Genomic DNA, 27,678 nt, shown 5'->3' with positions numbered 1-27,678 from the left:
GGAGGAGAGGCGCGTGTCGGGCGGTTCGTCTAATAGCGATGGGATAAGGAGCTTACTTGAGCAAACTATTTCAAAGTCGAGGATCCCTACAACGAAACGTGTCCGTTCGAAAGTATGTATCTCGGCGAGACAGTAGAAGCCCATGTGTGGTGATACCACTTTCCAAGATCTTGCATCATCTTTCGCGGTACGATCGATCTCGAGTAGATTATTGCACAGCATAGCCGCAGGTAGGCCGTCTTGTTTATATCCGATCGAGATAACTGGAAAAATTACCATTGTAAAAGTGACCTTCTACACGTCCGTAAGCCCGCTGCAAACTCTTGCTCCACTTCGAGCCTCGTACACCTTCAGTGTATCCCAGTAGTCCTTTCTACGATCGAAAAAACGTACACGGGCCTCAAAAGATGTACCCTCTTCATCGTCAGCCCGAAGGAAAATATTAATTCCAGTACCTCGCGGTGTGTACAGCCATAGCATCAGGGACCGCGTCTCGCGCTTTTGTGCGGAGCCAAAAAACCGATTCTCCTCTTTCTGTTTCGTCGCACGCATACACGCGGCGGTGGCATTATTCCGCGCCGTGAAAGAGACAGATGGAACAAGACGCGCGCGAGTACGTGTAGTATAATGTGTGTTAGTGTGCGCTTGTACGAGAGGAAGGAAGCGAGCGATCCTTCGTGTGCAGCGCGCGCGGCCAGCCAATTATAGGCAGATTCCCAGATCGATTAAAGCCGAAGAGCCTTCGAAAAGTGCCTTTTGTATACAAACGTGAGAGAGCTGCAGTGGCTCTTTCTCTCCCTCGGCTCTCTCTCTCGACTCTCGCTTTTTAGGCTTGAAAATTCCCCGCGTGCGGCTGCGGGGTGTGCACGTCGCACTCTACATGTACGCGATCTTGTTAGTAGCGATTAGGATTGAAGGCTGCCGATGTGGTGTTTTTTTTTCTCGGAGTTTCGGGTTGCGGGAGGAGAGCTTTTGTTCCGCGCGGAGGAGGAAGCGAGCGATTGTATCGGATTGTTGATTTGGAATCTATTTGAGTATTGAGATTGGGGGGGTTGAAAGTATGAGAATATGAAGTAGACATTCAAACTAAAAAGTAAGCTTTTGTTCATCGGGTATAACAGCTTGTAAAATCGAATCCAAAACACTGCGTTCACCCTCAAACAGCTGTTTCCCTCGCGCGACCGCTAATTGTCCACCATCAGCGCATGCAGCCTACCGTCAATTAAAACAAAATCAGCATCACAATATTGAAAAAGCAAAAAGCCAACTCTCGGTTGTCCTCGTCGTCGTCGTCGCTCGGCAGCTGCACCTGTCCCCGCCCGCTGCTTTCGCAGACAAAGCGGAAGCGATATTTCGAATCCATTCCGAGCCCAGCAAGAGAGAGAGAGAGAGAGTCGAAAAATCACCATATTTCCCGGGCGACAATGTATACCGTCGACTACGGAACATAGCTATATATGTGCAAATCCAGAAAAAACCGGACACTTTTGGGGGTCTGAGTGAACGAAATTGAAATTTGAGGGCACGCCTCCCGGACCAACTTTTTTGGGTTCTTTAGGCCACCCAGAATCCGTAAAACCTTGGGTTCCCACGATTACGAAATACTGATTTTTTTGCCGGGTACTTGAAATTCTCTTATGGGAATTTAACATGGGAAAAATAAACGGAAATTAGCCATGGTTCAACTTTACCCACTCAATGTCTGAAGGCGCAATCCAAAAATGTGTATTATTAGGATCGAAGTATTAGAAGAGAGCTTCAATTTGAGGGCTGGTGAGTTAAAAATGGTTGCCTAGGGAAAAAGTTGTCTAGGCTTGAAAATAGCGAAAAATCACGAAAACTTTTTTCCCATTTTTAAAATCCTTATAACTTTTGATCCGAGCGGTCAATTTTAACCATCCGGTCCTCAAATTGAAGCTCTTTTCATCTAATTTTGCTTTCAAAAATCAGATTAAACATTTTACCGGTTTCATCAGCTATATATATGACAACGAAAAAAATAAAAAACAGCTATAATTGATGGGCATATATATATATATATATATATATATGATCAAACAACTAAAAGGTTGATCTAAATTTTTAAAACAAAAATAGAAGTAATAAGAAGTAATTTCAATTTCGTTCACTCAGACCCCCAAAAGTGTCCGGTTTTTTCTGGATTTGCACATATATAGGAGAGCCCGGGATGCAGAAATTTACGCGGTCACAGCGTATAATATACCTGCCTGGCGAACAAAAATCGCTGCTCCCCCGGATTTCCGAGGCCTTCTCGTCGTCGGGTACACATCGCATACACACAGCCGCACAATGAGAAGCTTGGCCTTCGTCGGAAACGAATAAAAGACGCGTGTATATACTGCGCGGAGCGTTACTTCTTCTATGTACTCTCTCCCCTGTGATGAGAAGGCGACGCCGGTTCTCTCAGATGCTGAGCGTGCTATACTTATATATATATATATATATATATATATATATATATATATATATATATATATATATATATATATATATATATAGCGACGAAATGCTCGAATTCGCGCGTATAAGACATCTCTTTGGTGGATGATGCCTCGGGAGATTCAATGACTGCGTATAGGTATAAGGTCGACCTTGAAGCGGAGATGGATTCGTGTCAATGAAGTTTCAGCCGTCCATATAACGAACTTTGTTCTCGGGGGTTGAAGCTTCCTTTCTTTGGCGCGTTTTTTTCGCGCCGCCGCTGTTGCCGTTAACTAAGTGGTAGAACGTGCCGGGATTAGGTTACCGAACCTCGATCCTCTTTTTGTAAGGGATGATGATCCGGGAGGCTCTTTCAATGTCGCGCGACTTTTATTCGGATCGCGGCTCGTTGTATAATGGAAAAGCCAAACGGTATATCTGAATAGTTTTTCACCGAGTTCAAAAGTCGCGCGCCGAGGAGTAATAAAAATTCATCGAGAGCTGAAAACTTTTTTCATCAGTGCAGCGCAGATTGGAAGAGCACTTACGCTCGAATGAGGAAACCTATACCTGCGCGCTCAGTATAAGAAGCGCGACGTAATTTTATCATTTTATTATCCGCGGATAAGGAAAGCTTCGGATCTTGTTACATACACCGGTAGCTGCGATGTAGCTTCTACATGGCTATTCCGCTTGTTTACCTGCGCGTCGGAATTTTTTATACTTATCTCGAAGCTGCTGCGATGCAATTGTTATTTTAGAATATACTATTATACACCCTAACTGGAAAAGTTTGTATCGTACGCGTCTTAATAAACGCGAAATGCAATCTTGAGAGAAGTTTTGCTATCGTCTTCTAGACGATATTATTTACAATAAAAACGAAATACTCGTAACTCAGCGTTTAAAATTCCAAAGCAATTATTCGCGCCATGAATCTTTATCCCTGACGAGTGAGCTCAGCTCACAGCTATAGCTGAAATTCCAAAGTCGCAAACTATAGCATTATCAATCATAATCGCCGCCCGCTCGCGAGAAGCTCGTCCCAGGCTGAAAAGTGATTACAAGCTCGGCGTCACGGCGTCAAGTGCAAAAAGCGTAATTAAATTGTCGCTAAAAGTGTAGGTGGCAGACTACTCGCGGGATTATCCTCTCTCTCTCTCGTCGAGCGAAATTCCCGGTGCAGCTGAAGCGTGCTCGCGTGCCAAGGGAGCAACAAACGTTGTCGCCGACTCACTGGCCAGCGATGTGGTTCTTTCTCTCTCTCTCTCTCTCTCTCTCTCTCTCTCTCTCTCTCTCTCTTGGCGCTGCTGCTGCTGCTGTGATGCCTGCCGGCCGAGCGTCTTTTTTCTCTCCTCCGGCTCTTTTCCACATTCTGCACCGCTGTAGCTTTTCACCGACTTACGCTTTTGCTTCGCTCTCTTTCTCTGACGCCTCGTTGCTCCGCTTTTGAAAAATGCCTGTACGGAATTTTATATTATCACGAGGTTAATGAAACTACGATCGTGTGTGAGCTGTATTTCAAAAGAGAGTAATTTATCGCGGGCGAAGGTCCGCTAATTCTGCATTCGTGCGTTCTTATAAAACTTGATTAATATTGTAAATTATTTCTTCAGCCAATTATAAATTCATTAAAAACGCGAAATAGAGTTGTGACACCCAAGTGAAAAACTACACGCATAACGGGCTCATCAAGCGAAGCGCTGCCTTGCTCAAAACGCAAAAATAAAGCGTTGCAAAATTGCAAAACGAAATTTCCCTCTGTGCTTAAAAAGACAGCACATCCCAAGCGGCTAGCTCGCAATTACCCGCTCCTATAAATAGGATAGTCTCATCCACGTGTATATGTAAAAGAAGGCACATAATCGCGAACAATTTTCCATTAGCCTTACACACACGCGCTTGCGCGCGAGGCAGCTCCTCCGCCTTCGCGTCCTTCCTTTTAACCCCGCGGTTAGTGTACCATCCGTATATACCTCTCACTCGTTGGCGCGCGTTTTTCCTTTTCCCGCGCGCAAGCGCGCATCGAAAGAAAGAGCTCCGGACGACCTCGGACTGGCGCGCATAGGTCCGTTCTCGCGCGCGCGCAGCACGACAATGATCGCAACCGGTTGCCTCCGCTAAAAATACGCACACCGAGTGAGAGAGAGAGAGAGAGAGACAGACAGACTGTATGTGTGCGTGTGGAAGTTGCTTCGGTTGAGGAGCTCGAACTTTCTTGGATGTCGACTTGGGCGAGTTTTCCGATTATGCGTCGTTCGGAAAAGTATCGCGACTTGGCTTTGTGCGAAGCGAACTAATTTTCACGGCTGCTGCGTGCACTCGTCGCCTTCGATAATACGTACGAAAGTTTAAAATTAGCAGGCCGAGCGCGCACGTGGCACATGCGAGCTTGAAAGCGCCGCTTGCGCGATTGAAAGGGGCGCTCGAACGCGCGTGATTTGCGCGTTCTCCAATTGAACGGGAGAATATTGTGTACCCTCTTCTCGCGCAAAGGTGATCTATATTTAAGTGATGTGTTTCTGCTTATGCGTATCTTTAGCGCTTTTATGCGTAGTGCTTTTAGGGAGGCATAAGTCACTTTGGTCAATTAGTTCCTGCGCGGGTAAATAATAGTAATGGACACAATATAATATTAAAATCTGGAGCGACAGAGTAAATAAGCACGGCGTCAATGAGAATAAACCCCGATAAATCCTCGAAGCAACTACAACGAGAAATCGGTCCGAGCGGAGAAACAAACTGCGAGAAAAAGCTTTAACTGCACTCGAGAGAAGGTGGCTGACCGCGGAGAGAACAAACCGCGCGGTGACGTCACGCAGTGGGCGAAAACGAAAAAACATCACCGAGCAGACAGGAGGACGTGTGCATGTTCTTAGTTCGCTCTGCGTATAAGCGTCGTTGATCTCTTTTTTCTTCTGTCATCGTGTTGCTGCTCGGTGGTCACAATACTGTAAGCTTGTAGTTTTTGAAAAAGCGCGGGAATTGCAATCCAGATTCATATACGTATCATGGAACAACTCAGATGTATCGGACAGAAACCTGTTAACGAGTCATCACACTTTCAGCAAGCTGGACTCTCGTGGCGATTAATTCGCGGCTTGCGCATGACTGATCTAGGAGCGTACGACGACGTGGACACATCAGTGCAGGTGGATCGTAAAGCACACGTCGTTGTACAATTCCTTGCAACTTACAAAAAGGATTTAAGCTTAGCGCTGAAATTAATACGATCGACTTCTTCCCAACATTCGTCAACGCATTAAAATCGCATAATAACAGTAGTCCGCAGTACATCAGCATAAACCAGACGCTTTACGTCCCCGAGCAAAGCACCGTTCAATTCCGCAAGCTGCGCATCAGGTGCGTGACACTCTCATTACGGCCCTAAAGCACTCGGCTTATTAAGAATCCGCGAAAAAAAGGGAAAACAGCCTCCATAAAGCTACGCCATACACTCGAAAGCCGACATTCCGTCGTCTACGTGTATAATACGTGCGTCACCGCGCACCGGGGAATATATATCGCGACTATTAAAGTTGGCTACTCGCGCGAGCGAACGATAATGCAGCCGCGCAGTGCAACGGCAGCAGCGGCGAGTAATCAAAGACACGCGGGGGAATATACGTGGTTTGTATATTATAGGGAGGATAAAGCCTATTTTTCGTATACACGTCTCTCTCTCTCTCTCTCTCTCTCTCTCTCTCGAGTTCACGGACGAGTCGTCGCGGTATAAAGCGAGGATAAGCGGCTGAGCAGCGCAGCGAGTTTTGCTGTGCTTTGGATGTGTGGAGGACTTTTATTTTTTTCGAATATAGTCTCCCGCGACGGGTTAGTAATGAGACGCCTTGTTTTGAGTTATCACGCGTATTTAAGCGAGTATTTTTCCGGATTATAACATACGCGAAGATTCGCTGGATTTTCACTCCGATGAACACGTCTCGCGCGAGTGCGGTTATTTTTTTCGATACTTCTTTATACATTTAATTGACTCCTCACTCCTCTGGTTATTAAGCGCGACAATTAAATCGTTCAGCGTTTCTATGATTTACAATCGCTTGCGAGCGGCTGCAATTTATCGCCGTAGACGAAGACGAGCTCTCGGTGTACCCCTGGGGTACACATAGGTGTACACAATACCTATATATACAGCCCTCGAGCAGTTCGCTGGTTATTAATGGGAAAAATACAAAGAGAAACTATAGCACGAGTTGCTTCATCCCCCAAATAAGAGACGTATCAAATTTACTTATACACTCGAGCACGTCTTCGCCGCGGTGATCAAAAGCGCGCCTCAAGAGTCTTGTAGGCGACTTCAAAGGATGATGCTCCGTGTAATATATTTCGTCGCTGCGGCTCGCGCACTTCAAACAATAAACGGCTCCTTACATCTGCATACTTCACCGCTGCGGATCGCGTGAACAATCAAATATAAGAAAATAAGAAACCTTCATTTTCTACCGATCAAATGTCGAGCAAAGAGTTGATAGTGGGCATCGTCATCGTGAAATTGATTGTTCGAATGACTATACGATACGCTGCGGTAAATTTACGTACTGCGTAATAAAACGATTTTATGCTTGCGGTGTACGCCTGTGCATAAAGTGCGGCTTATTGGCATGTGTGTGTTATATACCGCTCAACAAACAGTTCGGAAGGCAGATACTTATTCGACAAAATTTACAGCGAGACAATTATGTAAGCTCCCGCGAAAAACTCCTTTTTCCATCGCAGCAGCCGCAGTGTGCACCTTTATAGGTGCGAGATCGCGATGCGCCTGCGCGCGCGACCGCGAGTTCGACGTCCGGGATGGGCGCAGCAGCAGCTTGCAGTGGTACATTACCTACATCTCTCCCTCTCGGTATATGTGTGTATATATAGTCGGGGTCGTAGCCGCCGGCCTTGGGGGCCACCGCTCGTGGTGCATGTGTGCGGCGCGCAGTCGTCCGATGATCGGTCATACGGATCGAACCTCGCAGGTACACACACGTGCATACACACACACCCACACACACACACGCGCGCACACACAGAGCTAGAGATTCGCTCGAGTGTGCACATGGGATATACACAATATTGGCCTTTTGTGGGCTTATGCCTGATGGATGCGGTCTGCGGGGAGCAAAGCGCCCTATGCGCGCATATGCACGCGAGCTTGTCCCCCGGTTTATGAATTTTGCTCGCGCGCGCGCGGCCAGCTCGACTTTGATGGCTTTGATGGCTGCAGGGCTTGACGCGCGCCTGCGTTTCGATGTGGGATATATTGAAGCGCCGAATTTGTTTCGCCTTTTTTTCGACGCTCGTCTCGGAGCTCTTGAAACTTTTTCCAAAATCATCGACTGCGCTTTTAAGCGGAAATCATGTACAGCGAGTTTGAGGAGACGAGTTTTAGAACGGTGTTGATAGCCCGGGAGATGGAGACAAACGGCGCAAGTTGAGATTGTTCGCGAGCATCGCGTTATACTCTGCGAAAACAGCCACTCTCGAAGAAACTTTTCTTTATTATACGAAACTGGAGCCCGTGCCCGGAGCTCAGCGGAGAGCCTTTTAAACGCGTAGCGAGGCCATCATTTTAAAAGCGGGATTACACAATATTTTTAAAGGAGCATCGCGTTCCTTTCACGCGTAAACGCAAAGTTTGAGATTCGAAATAAATTTCTGCGTGATAGAAGGATCGTTATCTAATTCTCCACACACACGCGCGCGCGCACACACACACACACACACACATACACATCAACGTCTCTCCCGAGGTTACAGTGTAAGTATAGGCGAGATTAATTGAGCGGATTTCGGTATAAAGACGCGGGAATCCCAGGAGTCACCGATACGCTGCGGCGGCGCTGCTAAGCGTCGCAGTTCAGCTCTCCCGGGGAAGATTAGACGCGGTGGCGGCGCTGATGCAGACCTTGAGCCGATACGTCCCGAGTAGAAAGCCAATCCGGATAACCTTAGTTTTAATTAGGCCCTGATCAGGCTCGCCTGTATAAAACTTCAGGCGCTACATCAGGCATAAGACCCCGCCAAGATCCGGTCCTGCTCCGGATTTTCTGTTAAAAAATTCTTTTCTAATCAGCACCGTACACTTGCCGGAACACTGCCTTAATGCTGAAAGTTTTCTGTACCACGTATTAGTGCTATATCATTGCCGGAGCATGTCCTTAAAAAATGCAACATAACCTGTGTAACATAGCATAGTACTGTGAGTAAGTGCATCGATAGCATCAGCTAAATAAATATTGTTAATATTAAAAGTATGTTTGATAATAGAGGAAATACTGACATTCATTATGTATATATAGAGTTGCACAGAGCAGGAAACTAATAAATCGTAACTATCAACTAAACTGTTATTATATTTAACTACATATTTATAATTTTTACAGAAAGCTTACCTTATATGCACTGTGAATGCAGATAATAAGGAATTTCTGAATGAATTAACAAAATTATTGAAAAAATTTTTGTCCAGGGAAATACTTACGTCTCACACAGCACAAAGATTAAGTAGTACAAAGAAACCTATTTTTAAGTCAACTAATTTTTATATATGTTTGAAAGGTAAAATTGTTACTTTAAATTACGAAATATTTTATCTTTATCTTTTCTTTTTGTCAAACTTTCATTGATAAGTGTATGATTTGTTTTAGATTCACTTATGCATGTGTATTCGGGAAAAAAAGTTATAGAAGATGAGGTGTTATGTAAAATAATTGGGGCTATCATTAATAATGCCTACGATGGGAAGATCATAGGCATAAAAGGCAAAGACTAAACAATAAAGTTTTTTTTTAAAGTTTTGTATTTCTGTAACAAAGTTTTGTATAAGTTGTCCTTATTTCAATCGAAAATTTGTATTTTACATAATATAAGAAAAATAAATAAATCAAATGTTTAATGCAACATCCCTGTTTTACTTATTTGTTAAAACATCCTATGAATAATGTTTTCCATTATTACTGCAAGCATTCAGGTCCCGATCAGGTCCTGATCTGTCTCTGATTTTAAGACTACTGAAAATGGCCGGATAAGAACCTGACATAGTCCTGATTTTAAATGGCGAAGTAAAAAATATTGTTCATCAGGCATGACGGATCATTGGCTGGTATAAGCCTGAAATAAAATCAGGCTCTTATCGTCGCGGGGTCTTATGCCTGATTACGGGCCGGAACCGGTGACGGATACGGACCTTTCTTATGTCTTCAGGCACCTTATCCGGTCCTGAATTTACCCGTAAATGAATTTCTACTCGGGGTGTTTTCTGCGCCTCTTATTCGACTTGCTAGCGCGATATCACCTTTCCCCGCGACCGACGAGTATACACGGTAAATCACTCAATTAACGCGTCCTATTTCGCCAGCTGTGTACGTTGCTAGAGCTTAAATCTCAATTTGTCGCTCATATGTGTGTGAGTATGGCTGTCCACATGTGGCTTTTGTTCATTAGCGAATAGCGATACTCCAGAGCGACTGCGAGGTGGATGTGTTTTTTCTTTTGCGCAAGCAGCGTTTTTGCTTTTTTTGGGAAGTTTTAGGTAGCTGTATTGGCTTTCGGTGCTGCGAAAGGTGAGATTTTGCGAGGTGTAAATTCGATACGAAGAGGATATGGTGAAGGTATGAATATTGGGTAGTTTTTCTTTGCAAACGGTGTGTCTACTGTTGTCTCATTCGTCTGTGGGAATTAGCCTGAAAAATGGCAGATTTGCATAATATTTGGAGTAATAAGTGAGACAATTTATTCATAACTTAAGATTCGGACTCAGCTGCTTGTGGTACAAAGTAGCCGGTAATAGTGCAGACCTTTTATGGTTCACTTTAAATATCGAATATAATATTCGAAAAGTATCAGACGGCGAAAAGTCGATCGGATTTACGCGGAAAGTAGCCATTAAAAAATCGTCGATATAGAGGAACATTTAAGACTTTACTATAGCATAGACGCAAAAAACCGCACGTATATAGATATAAAATTATCGGCGCATAGCATATGCACGTCGTGAACGAAATCGCGAGTGCATTTCCGCCTTTGAGAGGTCGCGAATCTCGATAAAGTATTTTCGATCCTTTTTAGCGTAAAAGCCTCGTCGAGGAATAAGCGCGTCTTCGGTAAATATGTATTCTATCGCTCGATATGGCGACCTTTGAATCACGCTACTTATACTAAGAGTATAATATAGATACATCCTCGTATGAGATGATACTACGCAAAGTGCAGGAGATGGAAATAAAAATTCTAGCGATGTGGTTAGTTTTGCAAATACGCGCAAACTGCGTACTAATAGACAACATTATACTGTGTAAATTCAGGCTGATGCAGGTGGGTGTTGTGGCTCACGGCGTAAATATTTTCTCGCATATTCTACGAATTTTGAGTCTAATTTCCTCTAATTAAATATCCCATAATCACCCTTTAGTACAAAAGCTCGTTCTTCAAAAACCGCTACCCTAATCCACGTCAGAAATCAAAACACCGACGCATATCAGCCAAAAAAGCCCATCAGTCAATCCATCACCCTCTCCCCTATAGCTATACGAAACAATCCAACAATCTCTCGCTCGCATTCGACGTTATCACTCTCTCTCTCTCTCTCTCTCTCTCTCTCCTCTATCTCCTCGCGCATGCATAATACGCCGCGCGTTATAATTCCCGCAGCCCCGTACTACGTAGTACAGCGTATAAGCATATAGAGCGCATGGCGTGTGCCAACGTCGTCGCGCGCGGCAGCCACGCGGCAAAAGAGCCGAATAATACATGCGCGCACACACAGAGGCGTTTTCGAGGAAGCTGGCCGTACGTCCGCGGGCGTCGCCAGCAACGCCGAGGAAAAGACGAAAATACGAGCATGGGAATGGCTGTACACGCCGGCTGCTGCTGCTGCCGCTGCAGAGGCGAACTATACATATAGCCAGCTATGTGTATGCGTGTGTGCGTGTGTTTGGGTTGGCGAAGGAGAGAGAGAGAGAGAGAGAGGCGCACGCGACGGCGGATGTGCGGAGGAAGAGAGAGACGGCGATTGGTCTGCGTGACGGTTCGGGTGACCGTCAGTGTTACGCTGGAAAGTGGCGTGCGAGGGGAAACTGAGAGAGAGAAAGAGAGAGAGAGAGAGAGAGAGAGAGAGAGAGTATCAGGGGAGATTCGAGGAGGTTGGTGATTGTAGTGAGATGAAAAACTTTCGCTGGGAATATTTTTTTTAATTTTTGTATTTTTGGATTGTGTAAATTCGGTTGTTAGCGGAACGCATGATGCGCAATTAATTTTACGATTCGAGAGTTTGTTTGAAAATTGTTCGCGGGCTGTTATATGCGGAGCTATTTAAATAATGCGCGTAACATTTACTGTATAAATGCGAAAGAAATATGAATTTTTCTCGAACGTAATAATTCAAATTAATAGTCTTATACAAATTAACTACCTCGACAATAGCTGCGAATTCCAGCAATTACCGCCGCCGAGCCTCCCCAGAATTTCCCCAACATAATGATCGACAACTCCGTAGACGAAATTTCGAAAGCGACGACCGCCTCGCGCAAACATCTGTCGCCGGCGCAGCTCTATATCTGCAGCAAGGTCAACCACCCAAGTCCAAAAGAGCCTGCAAAAGCGCTGCACCTAGATCCGTGCAGCACAGCATCCCCGCTCGAAATTCCCACAGTGCACAGGAGCCCAGAAGAGCTGCGCCGGAGAATCTCTCCCTCCGCGCGACCGTCTCCGTGACCGTCACACGCTCTCTCGGTCTCGCGCTCGCTCCCCGTCGCCGCAAGAGACACACGGGCAACGGAGGGGAAACGAGTCACGTGACCCGGCTACCACCAATGGGCTGCGAGCATTGCCGGCGTCCGGCAGCACATGGCGCTCGCGCACCGGCCGGATGGCTCTCGCGGCAGCACGAGAGCGAGTGAGAGAGAAAGAGAGAGCGCGACTGAGTGCGCGCGAGAGAGGGAGAGAGAGAGTCGAGCCGCCGCCGCAAGCTACCGCCGCGCCGCCGAAAGAGAGAGAGAGAGAGAGAGAGAGAGAGAGAGAGAGAGACAGCGCAAGCAGAGCAGCCGCCTGTGCTACTGGCGCGCGCCGCAGTCTCTCAGTCGCAGTGGCACTCGAGAGCGAGAGGGTAGTCACACACTGCCTTCCGTTAAACAATATTACAAGCGTACACATACACACGAGTTACACACAAACGACCGTCAGAGCAGACATCACGCGCACCTTTTGCTAAGCCGAGTGTAGCGCAGATTCTGTTCCCAGAGCCCAGACTGTTATCATTACACCGTCGCTATATTACAACAATTGCTCATCGCAGCTCTAGATATTATTATCCGTTCGATCGATAGCCGTCGAGACGTTGGAAGCTCGCCGTTCGAGTTGAAACTAACTCTTGTGCACAGTGTCGAAGCAGCAGCAGCAGCAGCATCAGCACGTGTCTGTCTTTCGCGCTCTCGCGTCCAACGTGTCCGCCGTGAGAACAAAGAGCATCGACGACGACGACGACGACGACGACGACGACGTCAGCAGCAAAGAAAGTGTTTTGCTTTTTCGTGGCCGTCAGAGTGTGTCAGTGCGAGTAGAGCGAGCAAGTGCAAGACAGCTGCATCAGTCGTTTGAGACCTCCATATTATAAACGCAGTCAGCACCACGGCTACCACAGCGTTGAACATGCCGGCGAGTCTCTTCTCGGAGATGGAGCGCGCGAGCGGCGGCGCGACGTCGGTGGTCAGCTCGAACCAGGTCGTCTCGAGCAACGGCTCGGCCGGCGGCAGTACCATCGAGGAGCAGCGCGCCCTCCAGCTGGCCTTCGAGCTCTCGATGCTCGGACTCGACCAGGGCAGCGCGAACGGTGGCGTCAACGGGGTCAACGGCAGCGTGGGCGGACCCGCTGCCGGCGTAGGAGTCGGCAGCATCGGCCAGGACTCGGACCCGCTGCAGCAGACACCCAGCAGCGTGTTCGAAGAGGCCAGATCGAAGAAGAGCCAGAACATGACCGAGTGCGTGCCGGTGCCCAGCAGCGAGCACGTGGCCGAGATCGTCGGACGACAAGGTGAGTGCATCACGACGCGACTTTCATATCTCGTCGGAGATTCGCGAGAGGGAATTCTCGGAATTCCGTCGCTTTTCCATTCGTACACATCGCGCACGTAATAGAGTCGCTGTCGGGGCGTTGAGAGATCCGTGCGTACATTGTCATCGCCTCGGCCCAGTGAACGAATGCTCGATCGATGTTTACGAGCGATTCTCGGAATCGTCGATATAAAATTGCATTTATCGAAGCTTCTCGAGATCCGTTCTATTTCTGACGTATACGTACACGCGGGCGTTTTTCAAGACTCGGCGGTTCTCGCGTGCGTGTAAAACTGAAAAGCCTCGAATCATTGGAAAATATTCGAAAAATATGACACATCCGCGAGAAATTTGGTAGCCACCACATCCTCGTAAGTACTATACACAAGCGGACACGTGTTTTAAAAATAACGTACGCATCACACAAAGAGGTGAACAACCGAATTATTCCCTGTTTGTTCCTCTCCTTTGCACGCACAACCGGCAATTTCACGCGTAGTTCGCGCGCGGCGCGGAAAAATCTTCCTCCTCGCGAGGATAATGACGTGAGGTACTTACAGGTTAGCTTTTCGCCAGAGCCTGTGCTGGCCGGCTTCTCCGATGAGTTCAGCCTGCCCGCACACGAGCATTGAGGCACGTACTTGGCCGCGCGCGCTGTCTTCGATTCTTTCTGTTTTTGTGTTTCTGCTCTTTGCTTCTCTCTCTCTCTCTCTCTCTCTCTCTCTCTCTCTCTCTCTCTCTCTCTCACTCTGTGTCGTACACCACATGTATCAAATACTGATTCGAGGCATCAGTGGGCAGGATAAGCGATTCGAACAGGTTTCGCTGCTATCGAGAGAATTACGAAACCAAACAAATAATTAAGTCTCAATTTCGACACTTGTCGTCACGCAAAAGTGAATGTCAGGGTCGACGCCCGCGAGTATCATCGCCTCGAGAACTCGGAGGATAAAAAAAATATATCCTCATCTTCGTGCTTTCGCTGAGCGTTAGATCGAAATTTGTTTAAGTAATAGAAGTGAAAGACGGGCCTTCAATATATAGTGAGAAAAAAATGAGAAACCGTCACTCGCGACATTGACCAGAGGCTCTCTCGTGTGCCGTCGCGGTCGTATGTGGGCAACGCCGCTCACCACGGAATATCTCTCTCACTCGCGCGAGCGCCGGCCTTGAACTCGCGATTCGGGAAAAAATCTTTGAGTCAAGCCGCCGACGATTACGACTGCTTTTTTGTGGGAGTAATATAGACGCTTTTTCCAGGGAAGAGAGCGAAAGAGCGATCGGATTTCTGTATAGGGGTATTTTGAATATTCAACGATTTATCATCGCGGCGAGGATCGGGAGACCTTTTCTCTCTCTCTCTCTCTCTCTCTCTCTCTCTCTCTCTCTCTCTCTCTCTCTCTCTCTTTGTTGGGAATAAAGAAATCGCGCGCGCTATTCGTTACAATATACGAGCACTGGGAACTGTCAGAATTTTCACGGTATTGCGTGTATTAGATAAACCAGCAAGTCGCTCGGCTCTTATCTATACACATGATCCACTGAGCAATCGAGCGGTGGACTTCTCGAAATTGCATAATCACGAGAAATTTAAATACTATACGCACGCCGCGCGTGAACTCCACGTTCTTCCAATTCATAATTCCTCTGTTTAGACACACTCTCTCGACCTTCGGCTCACGTGCTCTCTCACCTATATAGTACATAGAGTATAATACGAGACAGAGAATATCGTTCAAGAAGTTCGCCCCGTGTTTACGTCTGTCGATTTCGCGGAAGCGTCTGTATACACGTATGTACGCAAGATAATAACGTATTATATCGCGTATACGTCTCGATATTGACGAGGCCAACAGTCGCTTTCAATTTGTCCGCTCGAGTTTCCTTCATCGAATATACACGAGGTACGTTGATGGTGGAAAAAATCTTAATCGGGATGAGGTTAAAGCTCGGCGCGTAATCCGATCCCCGAAAAAAAATACATGTATACCCTAATTGCTGCAAAACGAGCCGATGTACGCAAAAACGGACGGCGGCGCGGACGCACCTGCTCCGGGCTGGAAAAAAAAACAGGTGCTGTGCGCGGGCCGATCCTCTCTTGGAAAGTGCCGTATGTGCGTATACGCGTGCGGCCCTCATTACGAAACGGACGATTTCGCCCGTCATAACGCGAAATTGGCAGATGCGAACGAAACAGCCAAGGCCACCCGGACTACATACACGCCGTGGACGGAATTAATTTTCGCGCTCGCGCAGGAAATTCCTAGATAACGTCCACGCACGGATATGCATTTCACCCATGTGTTTACTATCGCCTGGACAGCTCGTCATTGAACGTCTCCTCCATTTTTTATAAGTGTCTCGCAGACACATACGAAAATAAAACAAGCCTCTGTACGACCTTATAACATTTTTCATTATTGACTGTTTTGTTTACGCTTCCTCACCTAAAGATCGGTATCGCGCTCATAAACTGCGCGACAAAAAGAGGGACATCGCGTCGCAGGACGGTCAGCGCAGATAGCGTAAAAAAAGGCGCGCGAATGAAAACGAGAGTAGCGCAGTAGTAGTAGCTGCAGTTATGGCATTATAGCGCCGTTTAATTCTCTCGCGGCAATTAACTTTTGTCGGCCATATTCACGAGAGCGCGTCGTTTGCGGTGCGCCGCGCGTTCGGTTATTGCTCGCTTTCCGGCCAATTCGTTCTGAGATTTCCCGACGATTCATGCCTGGAATTGATGCTCGACGGGCTGGAACGATGATCGTTTGTGAAAACAGTGTTTATCTTATAGCGGAGAAAGAGCTGTTTTAAGAGAGACGGAGAGAGAGAGAGAGAGAGAGAGAGAGAGAGAGAGAGAGAGAGAGAGAGAGAGAGAGAGAGAGAGAGAGAGAGAATTGAATCGTAACTCAAGACGCGTGTGCATATTACAAAGAGAAAAAAACTTAATGCGTAATAGTATCAGCCTCTCGACTCGCATAATTATGCGCGATTCCCTTATCATATCTGCGAAGAAAATGAAATAACAGTTGAGAGAAAAACGAGGCTCTCGCGCTATAAAAGAAAGCAAAACACTCGCGAGCGAGAGTGAGGAAAGGGGATTGAGAGAAAGAAGTCTCGCGGATAAATATACTGGCGCGGAGTGGCCGAGGCTCGATTACGCGTGCCATTGACCAATCCTACCACGTATCAGCGCGGAGCGCCGCGTCGTCGTCTCTCTTCCAGCCGATGACATCCGGTCGCCGTCTGTGTGTGCGTAATCTCTTTATGCTGCTGCTGCTGTTGCCGTTGATCTCGTGCGCTAATGATTTGCTCGTTCTTTCTTTCTCTTTTTCTGCTGCTTTTCCCTTTCGAATATTCGAAACCCGACGTTGAGCCGATTATGTATGAGCGATGGACTACTGCTCCCAATTCGAATGGTGCCTATACCGATAGACCTTAGTGTGTGTGTGTGTGTGTGTGTGTGTGTGTGTGTGTGTGTGTGTGTGTGTCCAAGGAGATCTTTTTCTTTTCGGGCTTCGCGCGAGTAATATACTCGTGGCTTGGATAGCTGATATTCTCGACTCGATATTCCGGTGGCAGCTCGAATTTACTTTGGAACTATGAAATGGTTTATTTGGAAAAGGAAATGCAATTTTCGTTATCGCGTTGTTGATTTTTAAAATTTCCACGGAAAACGTTCCAAGGAAAATTGGCGAGTGTCCAGCAGCCAGTAAAACTCGCTATCTCAGCTAGCAGCACGTGTATTGACATATTTTCAAAATAAACCCCGGCATTACATTACGTACGTTTCTCACACAAACGCGCGTATGCGATCGCAATCTCGTGAAAATCTGGATAGACTACCAGATGAGCTCGCTCTAATACTCGCCGCGGTAGCTCGCGAATAGAGAGACACAGAGAGAGAAAGAGGATCGTTGACCCCTCTCTCTCTCTCTCTCTCTCTCTCTCTCTCTCTCGCGAGCGCTTGCGCACACCTTAATAACCGCCTTTACACGCCTTTTCTCATTATTTCCCTGGTCTATTTCTGCGCGTACGGCGCGATGGCACTGCTGCTGCACCTTTGTGCCGGTCGCGCTTTTTCTCCCTTTGATTTTTTTCGTTGAGCTTATTCCTACTGATCTCGTCTGGATATGCAGTATACGCGCGTATCGGATCGTAACAATGAGAACGTATAAGACTTTTGGAATACAGGCTTTATCGGCGCACCGCGAGCGTAACAATTAACTCGGCTGAGGTCAACCCGGCTCTCTCAGCTACGCAAAAATACGCACTCACATACACGTATAAAGTTTATCGGCCGGCAACAAGGTAAACGCGCGGGCGATATTTGAAGAGCGATAACGCGCGCGAGCCGAGTGTATGAATGTGACAGAGACGGCGTTTAAGCGCGCGAAAAGGCTTGTGTCTTGTATGTCCATGTATATCTATGTATATCGAGCTCTTCTTTTCTAACGGTGTCAACGTACGTATATGTGTATGCGATGTAAGCCTCTTCTCTCACTCGCGCGCGTATTCGAATTCAAGCCTCGTTCGAGAATCGAGAAGCGTGATTTCATACTTCCGGTCGACCTCGACGGCCATCTCTTTTTCCCGCCGGCTCTTTTTGCAGATACATAAATTTCGTTCACCTACATAGACTGTATATGAACCGAGAAAGAGTATCGACGTGTTCCCGATAAATTCATTGTTGTTCTCCTATATTATAATATTCACGCGAGAACATATCCCTAGTAATTTCACACAAACATACAGCCGCTCTCGGTAATTGTTTGTTTGCGCGATGACTTAACAAGCCATGGCACACTAATGCCTACACAGACACACACCTCCGTATCTCATTGCCGTGTGTACCAGGCACAGCAGAGCAGTGTCGCCGCCCGCGACTCCTCGCGAAAGTTCGACGTACGCTACTGCTACCCCGATCGATAAGAGATACCAACGCGCCGTCGTGTGCCGTATAACCTAGTCGTCGTCCGACGTCGAAAACTTTACCGCAGCACGTGTATCCTTCGTGCGAATTCGGTGCTTCTTATACGTGTTTATAAGGGCGAGGGTCGTACGTCGTGTTTTGTATGCGCGTGAGACGCTTTTCGGAGTGAGAGTAGCGAGAACCAGTTTGGCTAGATATAGACCGCTGCAGCGGTGTGCATGAATCACTCGAAGTGTACCTATTCTGCTGGAGGGGGTTCGCGATTAGGATGACGATAGTTCTTTCTTCTTTCTTTCTTCTTTCGTATTGCATATGTAGAACGATGTAAAACTCGAAAGTAAAAGACGCGCTGCATCCTCCATTCCGAGAGGGAGAGCTTGCGCTATCGATTTTCGTCCGGAGCCAGAGCGCATATAAAATATCCATCGGATTTACGTAGAGCAGCGCGAACTTTGGGGAGGTGACCGCGCGAGGCCGCTGAACCCCCCGCAGAATCAATCAATGCTGCACTCGCTGTCTCACTTGACTATATTCTTCGGCTGACCCGTTATACCGTGTGTGTACAACACACAGAGCAGTAGCAGCACAATCGCGTCGAGTCAATAACGACTTTTAATGAGTTTGATACGCCGTTCTGTTATGAGGATGTGGCTATTTATTCAGCTCTCTCTCCGCACGTCGTGCTGTCTCTCCTATACACAATATACATACACGCGCATGTCCACAAGCACGAATTTTCATCTACCTGTGCGCGCACGAAGATCCGGAGCGCCTCTATAGAAGCGGCACAAATTCAATTAGCGAAATAATGAGCAAACAGCCGAAAAAATTAACGCAATTATTCCGTCACGCTAACCCAAAACTCGCCGATACTAACGCTCCGCTGCATAAACACCGGGATGTATTGATTTCGCGCTTTTCCTATACATCCACACTGCTCCGGAGCGAAATCGAGAGAGGTGTGTGTGTATGCGAGTTGACCGGAAGGAGTAATGAGTAGCGCAGCGCCGTCGCGCCACCATCTCTCTCTCTCTCTCTCTCTCTCTCTCTCTCTCTCTCTCTCTTTTACTGTGTTATACGCAAGTGCGAGTATAAGGCCGATGATGACGTTACGCTCGGCTTCGGGACGACATACTCGCCCGTAACGTACGAGCGGAGATACGCGCGTACTTACACGAAGATTAGAGAAAGAGATGGCGTTGGCGCGTCACGTGACGAGAAACGCCTGGGACTCCGTAATAATAACACTCGCGAGGGTTTCCTCGCTTCAATTGAAATCTCGCGAGAATAGCGTCCTCCCGCTCAAGGTCCCGAATAAACCGGGATCGAACGCATTCGCGCCCTCGCAATAGATTAGCCAGTATTACAGACCTCATACAGAGCGACGCGTCTCTCTTCTCGAGAAGCTCTTTATTGCGCGCGGCGCTCTTGTTTCTTTCTCCGCTCGCTCTCTCATCCTCTTCGCCGTGTGAACGTCGTTATCGCGCGGTGTGCCGGAGAATCCACGGCGTCGGGATTTTTTCGAACGCGAGCGCGGTGTCGTATTTTAGGTGGTGCGACGAGTTTTTCTTTTTAAAACTGCTTACGCCTGTTGTTATTTCGATGCACCGACGTACTTTTTTTCTTCGAGTCGGATAGCTGTATTAATTTCTAGATCGGAAGCCGTATACGTACTCGTTCGAATTCAATACGATAAGGATCGAGGAAACAAACGCAGCGACGCAACAATAACAGTCTCGCGCGCGCGAATGAGATTGATTCCTCGAAACAGCTCTCATTGTGCGTATACATTTTATACTGCACGAGAGCAAGCAGCAACAACGCTCGCTTTTGAAGAAACTCGTATAGATGCGAAATTTTGCTGAAAAAAAGGCGTCGATATCTCTGCGGTCGGATGCAGTCCGTAGGCTCGTATACACTCGCGACCGCAATTGCGGACGAAAAATAACATTTCTGTAGAATCGAAGAACGACGACACTGTCTCGCACAGCGCCGAAAAATCGCGCAGAAAAACTTGCACCAATTTGGTCTCTCCCGACGCGCATACCTGGAAAGCCGAGAAAGGAGTATAGTGAAGAGCCAAACCGCCGAACGGAACACGCGCTTCTTTTGTCAGGTGACCACAAAATTGAGAGTTTCCGGCGGAGTCTCTTTATTTTTTTCGTCCAGGCGAAAAGCTGCTGCTTCTTCTTCTTCGGGAATTTCGGACACTACGGCGCCGGTGAGAACCGAAGAGATGCCGTATACGCGGACGGGTCAACAAACCAACGATTATTATGTACGTAATGGCTTGTTCCGCTCTCCTTTTCACTCGATCTACCGTATATAGGTATTGTATACCGGACTGCAGTTATTGAACGAAAATTGTTTACGCTTTTACGACGCGGGTTAAGCCCGTGCGGTCGGATTCTTTCCCGTTTGGTCGATGTTTCTCTCTCGTGTTCTTACGGATCGTGAACTATAGCAGCGGTGCCGACGACCTTTTTGCCGGAGCGCGCACGCAAACTTTGTCGCAAAGTGTCGTGGGAGGACGGCGAGAGAAGCTGTTGTTTGGCTAACTCTTCTGGGGATTATCCGCCGCCAGCTCGACTTTCTTCCTCGGCGGCTTCGTGCGCGCGGTAGCCTTTGCTTTATTGTCTTAGGATCCTCCGAAATATTTCCTCACGAAACAGTTAATTGCACCGGGGAGCAGGAGATTAGTGCATGTTTTCTTTGAAGGACGCTGCTGCTGTGTATACCTCTGGATATAGAGGCTATATGAAAGGTCGTCGCGGTCTGTTTTTACTATACTGCGCGCTGCTCTCGATGTGTGCATTGTACGGTCGAATAACAGTGTCTTAAATGTTGCTTCGACCGATCAAATATTGACTACTGCGCTGCAGAGCTCATTCCGATTTACTTTCAATTTTTTACTTTAGCGAAAAGCGCCTGTGCAAATATTCCGATGCGTAATATGGCATCAGAACTTATCTCCCTTTGATTCTCTCTCTCTCTCTCTCTCTCTCTCTCTCTCTCTCTCTCTCTCTCTCTCTTTCTCCGAGAAGTAATTTCAAAGCTCGCGTTCCAGCGGCAGATAAGAATTGAAAAATTCCCGACAACCTCCATCAAGACACTTTCCCCAAATAATCCCCAACTATAATTTCCCCGATAACGAATTCGGCGCCGCAAACAAATCTCGATCTCCGTCTCTACTACGAACCCTCGAAAATAATCATCGTCCTTTACGAGCACGCGCGCGCTCACTGCTTATATTATATTATCTCCACTCGGCAGACGCTCTTCCTTCAAGTGGAGCCTGTGTAGCAGCATAGAGACTCACACGAGCAATTCGATCGTTCGTGTCGGCGCCTCTGTGTGTGCGCGCGTGTATGCGTTGGCATCTGGCCCGAGCCGCACCGGGTCCCTGATGCTTTTTCCGCTCGTGTGAGTATACGCGCGCGCGTGTGTAGGACGGATGTATTCCGAGCCGTAGTTTCGAATCTTCCAGAAACTGTTGGATGAAATATGGGGGACTACTGCAGGGTTGTGAGTTTTTTTTCTCGGTGTCATTGGATTTTCGTTAATTTTGTCGGTTTCGGGGTTCGAGGGGAGTTTTAGAGCTGAGATTTATAAATTTGACTTTAATAATGTATGCGATTTACACTTTTCAACGTTTTGAATGTATATTTAATTTCGATTTTTCTTTCTGTTACAGGTGAGTTTCCAAAATTGCCTTATGTGAGTGAGCTGTCACGTACGTCGCCAGCAGCTAATATAAGCGTATTTATCAGCCAATCAAATTTGGAAATACCGAGGAGGTAGTCGGTCGGCAAACAGTATATACTCAGATCTAATGGAAATGAGCATCTAACACGTGTGTTTGCTTCAATTAAACTAAATTAATCATCGCGCCGATCGATCGTCGCACTCTTGTTTGAAGTAGCCACTACTAAATTATCTCACTTATCGGCTCTAGATATATCTAGCCGAGCGCGTGCATAGACAGAGGCGAATCCGATCGATTATACTTTATCTACATTCCGCTGGATATAAGTGCGGATTAGTGACTAGTGGCCGCATTAAAAATTGCTGCGATAAAATCGCTGTAACCGTATAGCCAGCGAATCACGATAATGACGGTCTATTTCACTGTCTGCACACACTAGAAAAATAATAATAATTGTCCCGCGAAATTCGAGTATCACTTATAATATGACGAGTAAATCATCTCTCTCGCACTCGCTGAAAGTTGAGAAGCACTGCTCGCCGGTGGCATCTCTCTCGCTCTCGCCTAGCAGATGTTTACGGGCCGGCCGAAACGAGCGCGCGCTTTTCTTCCTTCTTCTTTTTTTGTATTTATTTTGTCTGCCATGTGCAGCACCCATGCCGCTCTTTCACTCGCCCGGATGCGAGCCGAGCTCTCTGCACCTTTTCGACGAGGTCGCGCACATGTTGTTCGGAAGCTGTGTACTCGGCTGTGCGACGTAATTTCGGCGCAAGTGCGGCGGTACAGGTTGCGAAGCGCTGGGTTACTGGCTCATCGTTCTTAATTCAGAAGTATCGATTGAAAAACTTGAAGAAACCATAAGACATTTGTGCGAAACAACTCGAAACGTTTCGGACACGTCGCCGTGTTTCACCACCGTAGGCAACTTCGTTAAACCGTCGCGCGCAGTCGAAACGCATAATGGGGGCCCTCGAGAAGAACGTCGTCGCCACGCTCGCTTTATTCTTATTTGAAATAAAAAAAAGAAAGGCCCTCGAAAACTCGCTCAGAGAGAGAGGGGTAACTTTTAACGAGATTCGCGTCTGCGCGAGGAAAGCACACCGTGAGAACGCGCACAGCCGTATTATTATGCGCGTGTATCTACTCAGCCTTTTTTTCGCGCGCAGCAAGTATATATTATAATATTACGCCGCTGCGTCGTCTGCTGCTTCTGCTGCCGACGTTGCCTTCGATTGCGCAAGTGAATCATCATCGCCGCCGCCGCCGCCGTCCGGAATAGATAGCGAGCGTCGAGCGCAGCAAATGAGGAAGCGGATACTAATATTGACGGGCTTGTGCAGAGTGTGGCTCTTGGGGTTATTTCTCTCTGTATAGAGGGCGTTCTCTCTTATAGAATCTTATCTCTTATAGATCCTATTTCGATAAAAAAAAATTGACAGCGCTCTGAGTGTTTCCATCGTTATCGTTCCCTCTCTCCACACGCGAAGTAGCGTAAGATTTCAGGACGTGCGAAAAAGAGAACGTGAGTTCGGCCGATAAACCGGGGATCATCGGAAGTACGAAAAACCCTTTTGTTTGTCGCACGGGAGCCGGGGCTGATGCCGGGGTATCGAGTGTCCCCCGGAGTACCTTTCTCCGCCTCGTCCTTCTTATTCATCCTCCTCTCTCTGTGTAGAATATTGTATTTCCTCTCAGGAGCGTTCAATGCCGCGATCCGAACACTCGAGCCCTTTCGCGGGTTATTTAACATTCGATCAAACAATTAACCAGAGTCCGACAAACCCGCGACTGAAGAAACTATAGCCAGAGCATAGCCACCCACACCCGAACGACCTCCCGCAAAAAATCGAATAAACCGAGTAGAGCTATAGACGCATTCAGACAGAACCGGTAGAGAGGTCCCATAGTCTGATATGTAGGTGCAGTCCACTTCCTCTCTCTCTCTCTCTCTCTCTCTCTCTCTCTCGCGCGCGCGCGCGCCGCTGCAGCACACATGTGTGCGTGCGGTCTCTCTCTCTCTCTCTCTCTTCGGCTGAATCGGATACTCGTGTATGCATATAATATGCGCTCGCGCGCGGCCCTGGGAGGCCCTTTTCCTCGCGTTGCGCAAGAAAATATCGGCGGATGTCGCGGCGGCGGTGGCGGCTGAAGCAGATGGCGAGCGATACAGTTTTCGAAAGGAAACCGATGCGTGCAACGTTATGAAAGCTTTTGTGTTTTCTTTCGCCATTGCGCAACTGCACTTATCGAGCGTATACGGTACGCGTTTCTCTCGCGATGGCGGAGAGCTATTATCGCGATTTCTCTCACACGTGCTCAGCTGTCTCTCCTTTCTAGCTCTATTTGTCCGATCGGCTGCTGCAACAACAATGCCGGCACTTCCGCTCGGACGATGGACAGAGAGGGAAGAAAGCCTCTCCACTCCACACACGTAGCACACTGTCTCCGTCTTTCCAGAGAGGAGATACGCATCCTCCTCTCTCGCGCGCGCGCGCGCGTGTGTGTGTGCACGTTGCTGGCCTGCCCCGAACTGGGTCATCGAATAATCGACGAATGCAGCGAGCCCTTTTGTGATGATGCCTGTAGGTTGTGTACCTTCACGTCGGTGCTTCCTCGTGTATTTTTTTCGCTGCACACACGGGAATTTTTCCAGCGCACGCGTGCTTCGTCTTCCGGAAAATGGTCGTTCTGCGATGAAACTGGTGTCGGCTAGTTACACACACAGTCCGGCTGAGTAGCCGTGAATTAATGCTAACAGGCTTTGAAATGCACAATGGCATAAGTGCAACGACCTAATTAGTCCGACTTCCTCGCGAGACAATCTTTCAGATCCTTGTGCACTAATTCAGCGATGGAGAAAAAAAAGACGCGCCCGCGCACTTATCGGGCGTCTTGATTGTTGACCTAGGACACGCAGAGCGCGCGTAACAGTTCGACGTACTTAGAGTGCTTTCTCTCTCTCTCTCTCGCGCTGTATTTCTTGCTCATTGTTGCTGCTACACAGCCAGCGCGCTGCAGTGGCACTAACCCACTCGGAGCTTTATCGTTCCTGGCGCCCCTCCCACTCACTTCTACTCTCTCGCTTGCTCGCGAGAGAGAATAGGTGCAACGCTCGAGTGGCTTTTCATTCGTTCCGCATGATGTAAGAGTCGGGATTTTAGAGAAACGTGGCAAATTTAGCTTCTAATGTCTTTAATTACGCGATTAAAATTTACTACTCGGGATCTATTCTCCGCGCTCGCAATAAAGATAACAGAAATACACAGCAGTATATGCGGAGGCGAGCGCGACAACGAGTTCCCCCGTGCGCGCACGCGCGTTATAGGAGTCTCCAGAGCCCTATGAATACAAATCCGACAATTTCGTTTTGTTTTGCTCCATGCCATTGTGTATTCAGCTACTATATCTACCTACACGCGATCCTCGACTTTGACCCTGACTCCTGCGTGCAGTACCTATAGCTACAGAGACTTTTTCTTCTCTTTTCGCGAGATCGCATGAATCAAAGGGGCACACGGCTGCCAATCAACGCGAAAACCGATCATCGCTTTACGCAACGAAAAAGAGTCGCGCCATCAGCGCTGTGCTGCCTATTAATTACACGCCCTCCGGCCTCTATGAAGAGAGAAAGAGCTCGCGGTGAAATTTTTCCGCGGCGGCTCATCATTTTCTTTTGCGTAGAGCAAGAGAGAGAGAGGGGCAAATCGGTAGTAGCTCGCTTGATCGAGCAATAGCACGCAACCACTAGTCTTCTTCCAGCCGTAGGAATAATCGGCTGATTGGCCTGTGCGCGAGGATCGGTTTCTCATGCTCGCGCAAGGCGGAGGAGAAGAAGCTGGAAAAAGAGAGGACTTTAGCTGCAGCTTAAAAATCGCGGCCGTTGTTTGCCTTCGGCTTTGTTATTGCGATCTTATTAGCCTGTTTTTCGGAGGCTCGAGGCTTGTTAGCACAGAGTAATTGAGACGTTGTTTTTTGGCGAGTGTGTACGGGATGCGTTTTTTGCGAATCGACCATTCTGATGCTTTTCGGGAGTGCACCAAGAAAACGTGTATGAATTTTTAAAAAATCGAAGAATCACCTCTCGTCATCAAACGGCTGCACTCGCATTTCTATCAATGAAAGTTCGCCGATAGGCTCATCATCATCATCAATTTTTTTTACTCGACCGTCAAGGCTGTCCGTTTATTCGGCGCACGCGAGAGCACGTGCTGCATGTACGCGTTCCTGCGCCCCTCCATACACACTCGGTATCCACCTCGATGGAGCCACGTGTGCTCGACTTGCGTAATGTTGCTCCGAAGTTGAGATGCGATGTATGCAGTTCGCACCTGAACTCGATGAAGTTAGACACGGGCTATTTTGAGAGGCAGATTAGATTGTGCGGAATCGATCGATGCGTGCAAGAAATTTCATAATCCCTTCTTGAATTATTTATACGCGTATTATACACACAAAGACAAAATAAGCCAGCTGATAAGATCGAAACGCGCGCGAAGACGTAAATAGAAAATGACCGATCAGATCTTGCTTTATCGTGTCACGGTCGAATTTTGGACTGGATGGCAATTATACACGCGGGGCAGATCCTTTCGCAACGGCTTGTAAACACACACACGTGTGAAGCGAGCATGTAAATCTTTCATCCGTAGAGAGTCTCGCGAGCACTTTTGGGTCAAGTTAACAATGTGAGATACTCTTAATTACCATCGCTCGTACGAAATCACGCGCACAAAGCCTGTACACATTCCGCCTTTCGCTATCGCAGCTCCGTATCGACGTTTCGCTCGTAAAAAGCAGCCTAAACAGCTATAATGCCGAAGAAAGGGAAAGCAATGACTATCGAATAGACGCGTAAACCCGATGACGACGCGCATTTCTCTCGCTGCACACACGTACTCGCAACACAATTCGATTACGTTCGCGGTTTTCCTGTGCCATGCCAACGGCCGCGTCTCCGTAATGTATTACGCGCGAGAGCGAGCCTTTGAAAAAGCGAGAGGGGAAGAGAGAAAAAAATGCTCTAACCGTCGTCGCGGTGCCGTTGATCTCGACATTGACCTACTTACCGAATAGCTAAGCGCCACGTTCGCTGGTACACGTTTCTGTATAGTTACGACCACTGCTACCGGTATAACTGCCGTGTTTTTTCTGTCGTTTGAATTTCCCGCGCGACCTTGGACCTCTCGCTGCAAAAGTAAGCGTTTTCGCGCGCTCGCCCACACACGCGAGATCGGTATCTCTCGTAGAGCGAAATTTCTGCGCAGAGTCTCTCGAAAAGGTCAGAGCCTTGCCCAGAATGTGTGTGTCGAAATTTGCGCGAGGTTGCAATAACGATTTGAAATTTAATTAATTGGGTCGTAAAGCTAGCGTAATCGCGATTCTAATCACGCGGACTCGCACTTTCTCACACTTTTATTTTCGAGAAACGATGATAGGCGACCGAAGCGCAATAAAAGCTCCGCGAACCGAGCGGCATGAGAAGAAGAAGAACCAGTCGCAAAAACTCGCATGTATACTCGTTTGATTTCGCCTTCTTCCGTCCGCGCTAGCA

General features: G+C 47.7%; 2 protein-coding genes across 2 annotated transcripts in view; both read left to right on the top strand.

Annotated features, from left to right (window-relative positions):
- The first annotated feature begins 5,453 nt into the window (after positions 1 to 5,453).
- Positions 5,454 to 9,338, top strand: LOC116416337. Its single transcript, XM_031924253.2, has 3 exons — positions 5,454 to 5,594; positions 8,829 to 9,003; positions 9,093 to 9,338. The coding sequence occupies exons 1-3, from the start codon at positions 5,454 to 5,456 to the stop codon at positions 9,215 to 9,217; spliced, it is 441 nt and encodes a 146-aa protein (XP_031780113.1). The 3' UTR covers positions 9,218 to 9,338.
- A 3,164-nt stretch (positions 9,339 to 12,502) lies between these two features.
- Positions 12,503 to 27,678, top strand: part of LOC100121206 (RNA-binding protein MEX3B) — a 51,058-nt gene continuing 35,882 nt past the window's right edge. The window contains exon 1 of the mRNA XM_008212461.4: positions 12,503 to 13,471. Within this exon, the coding sequence (XP_008210683.1) occupies positions 13,090 to 13,471 (382 nt within the window). The 5' untranslated portion in view covers positions 12,503 to 13,089. The remainder of the gene's footprint in view (positions 13,472 to 27,678) is intronic.

Source organism: Nasonia vitripennis, chromosome 2 (assembly GCF_009193385.2).
Source record: "Nasonia vitripennis strain AsymCx chromosome 2, Nvit_psr_1.1, whole genome shotgun sequence".
NCBI classification, from domain to species: domain Eukaryota; kingdom Metazoa; phylum Arthropoda; class Insecta; order Hymenoptera; family Pteromalidae; genus Nasonia; species Nasonia vitripennis.
The sequence above is the reverse complement of the archived record's forward strand: the minus strand, read 5'-3'. Positions and strand labels throughout refer to the sequence as shown.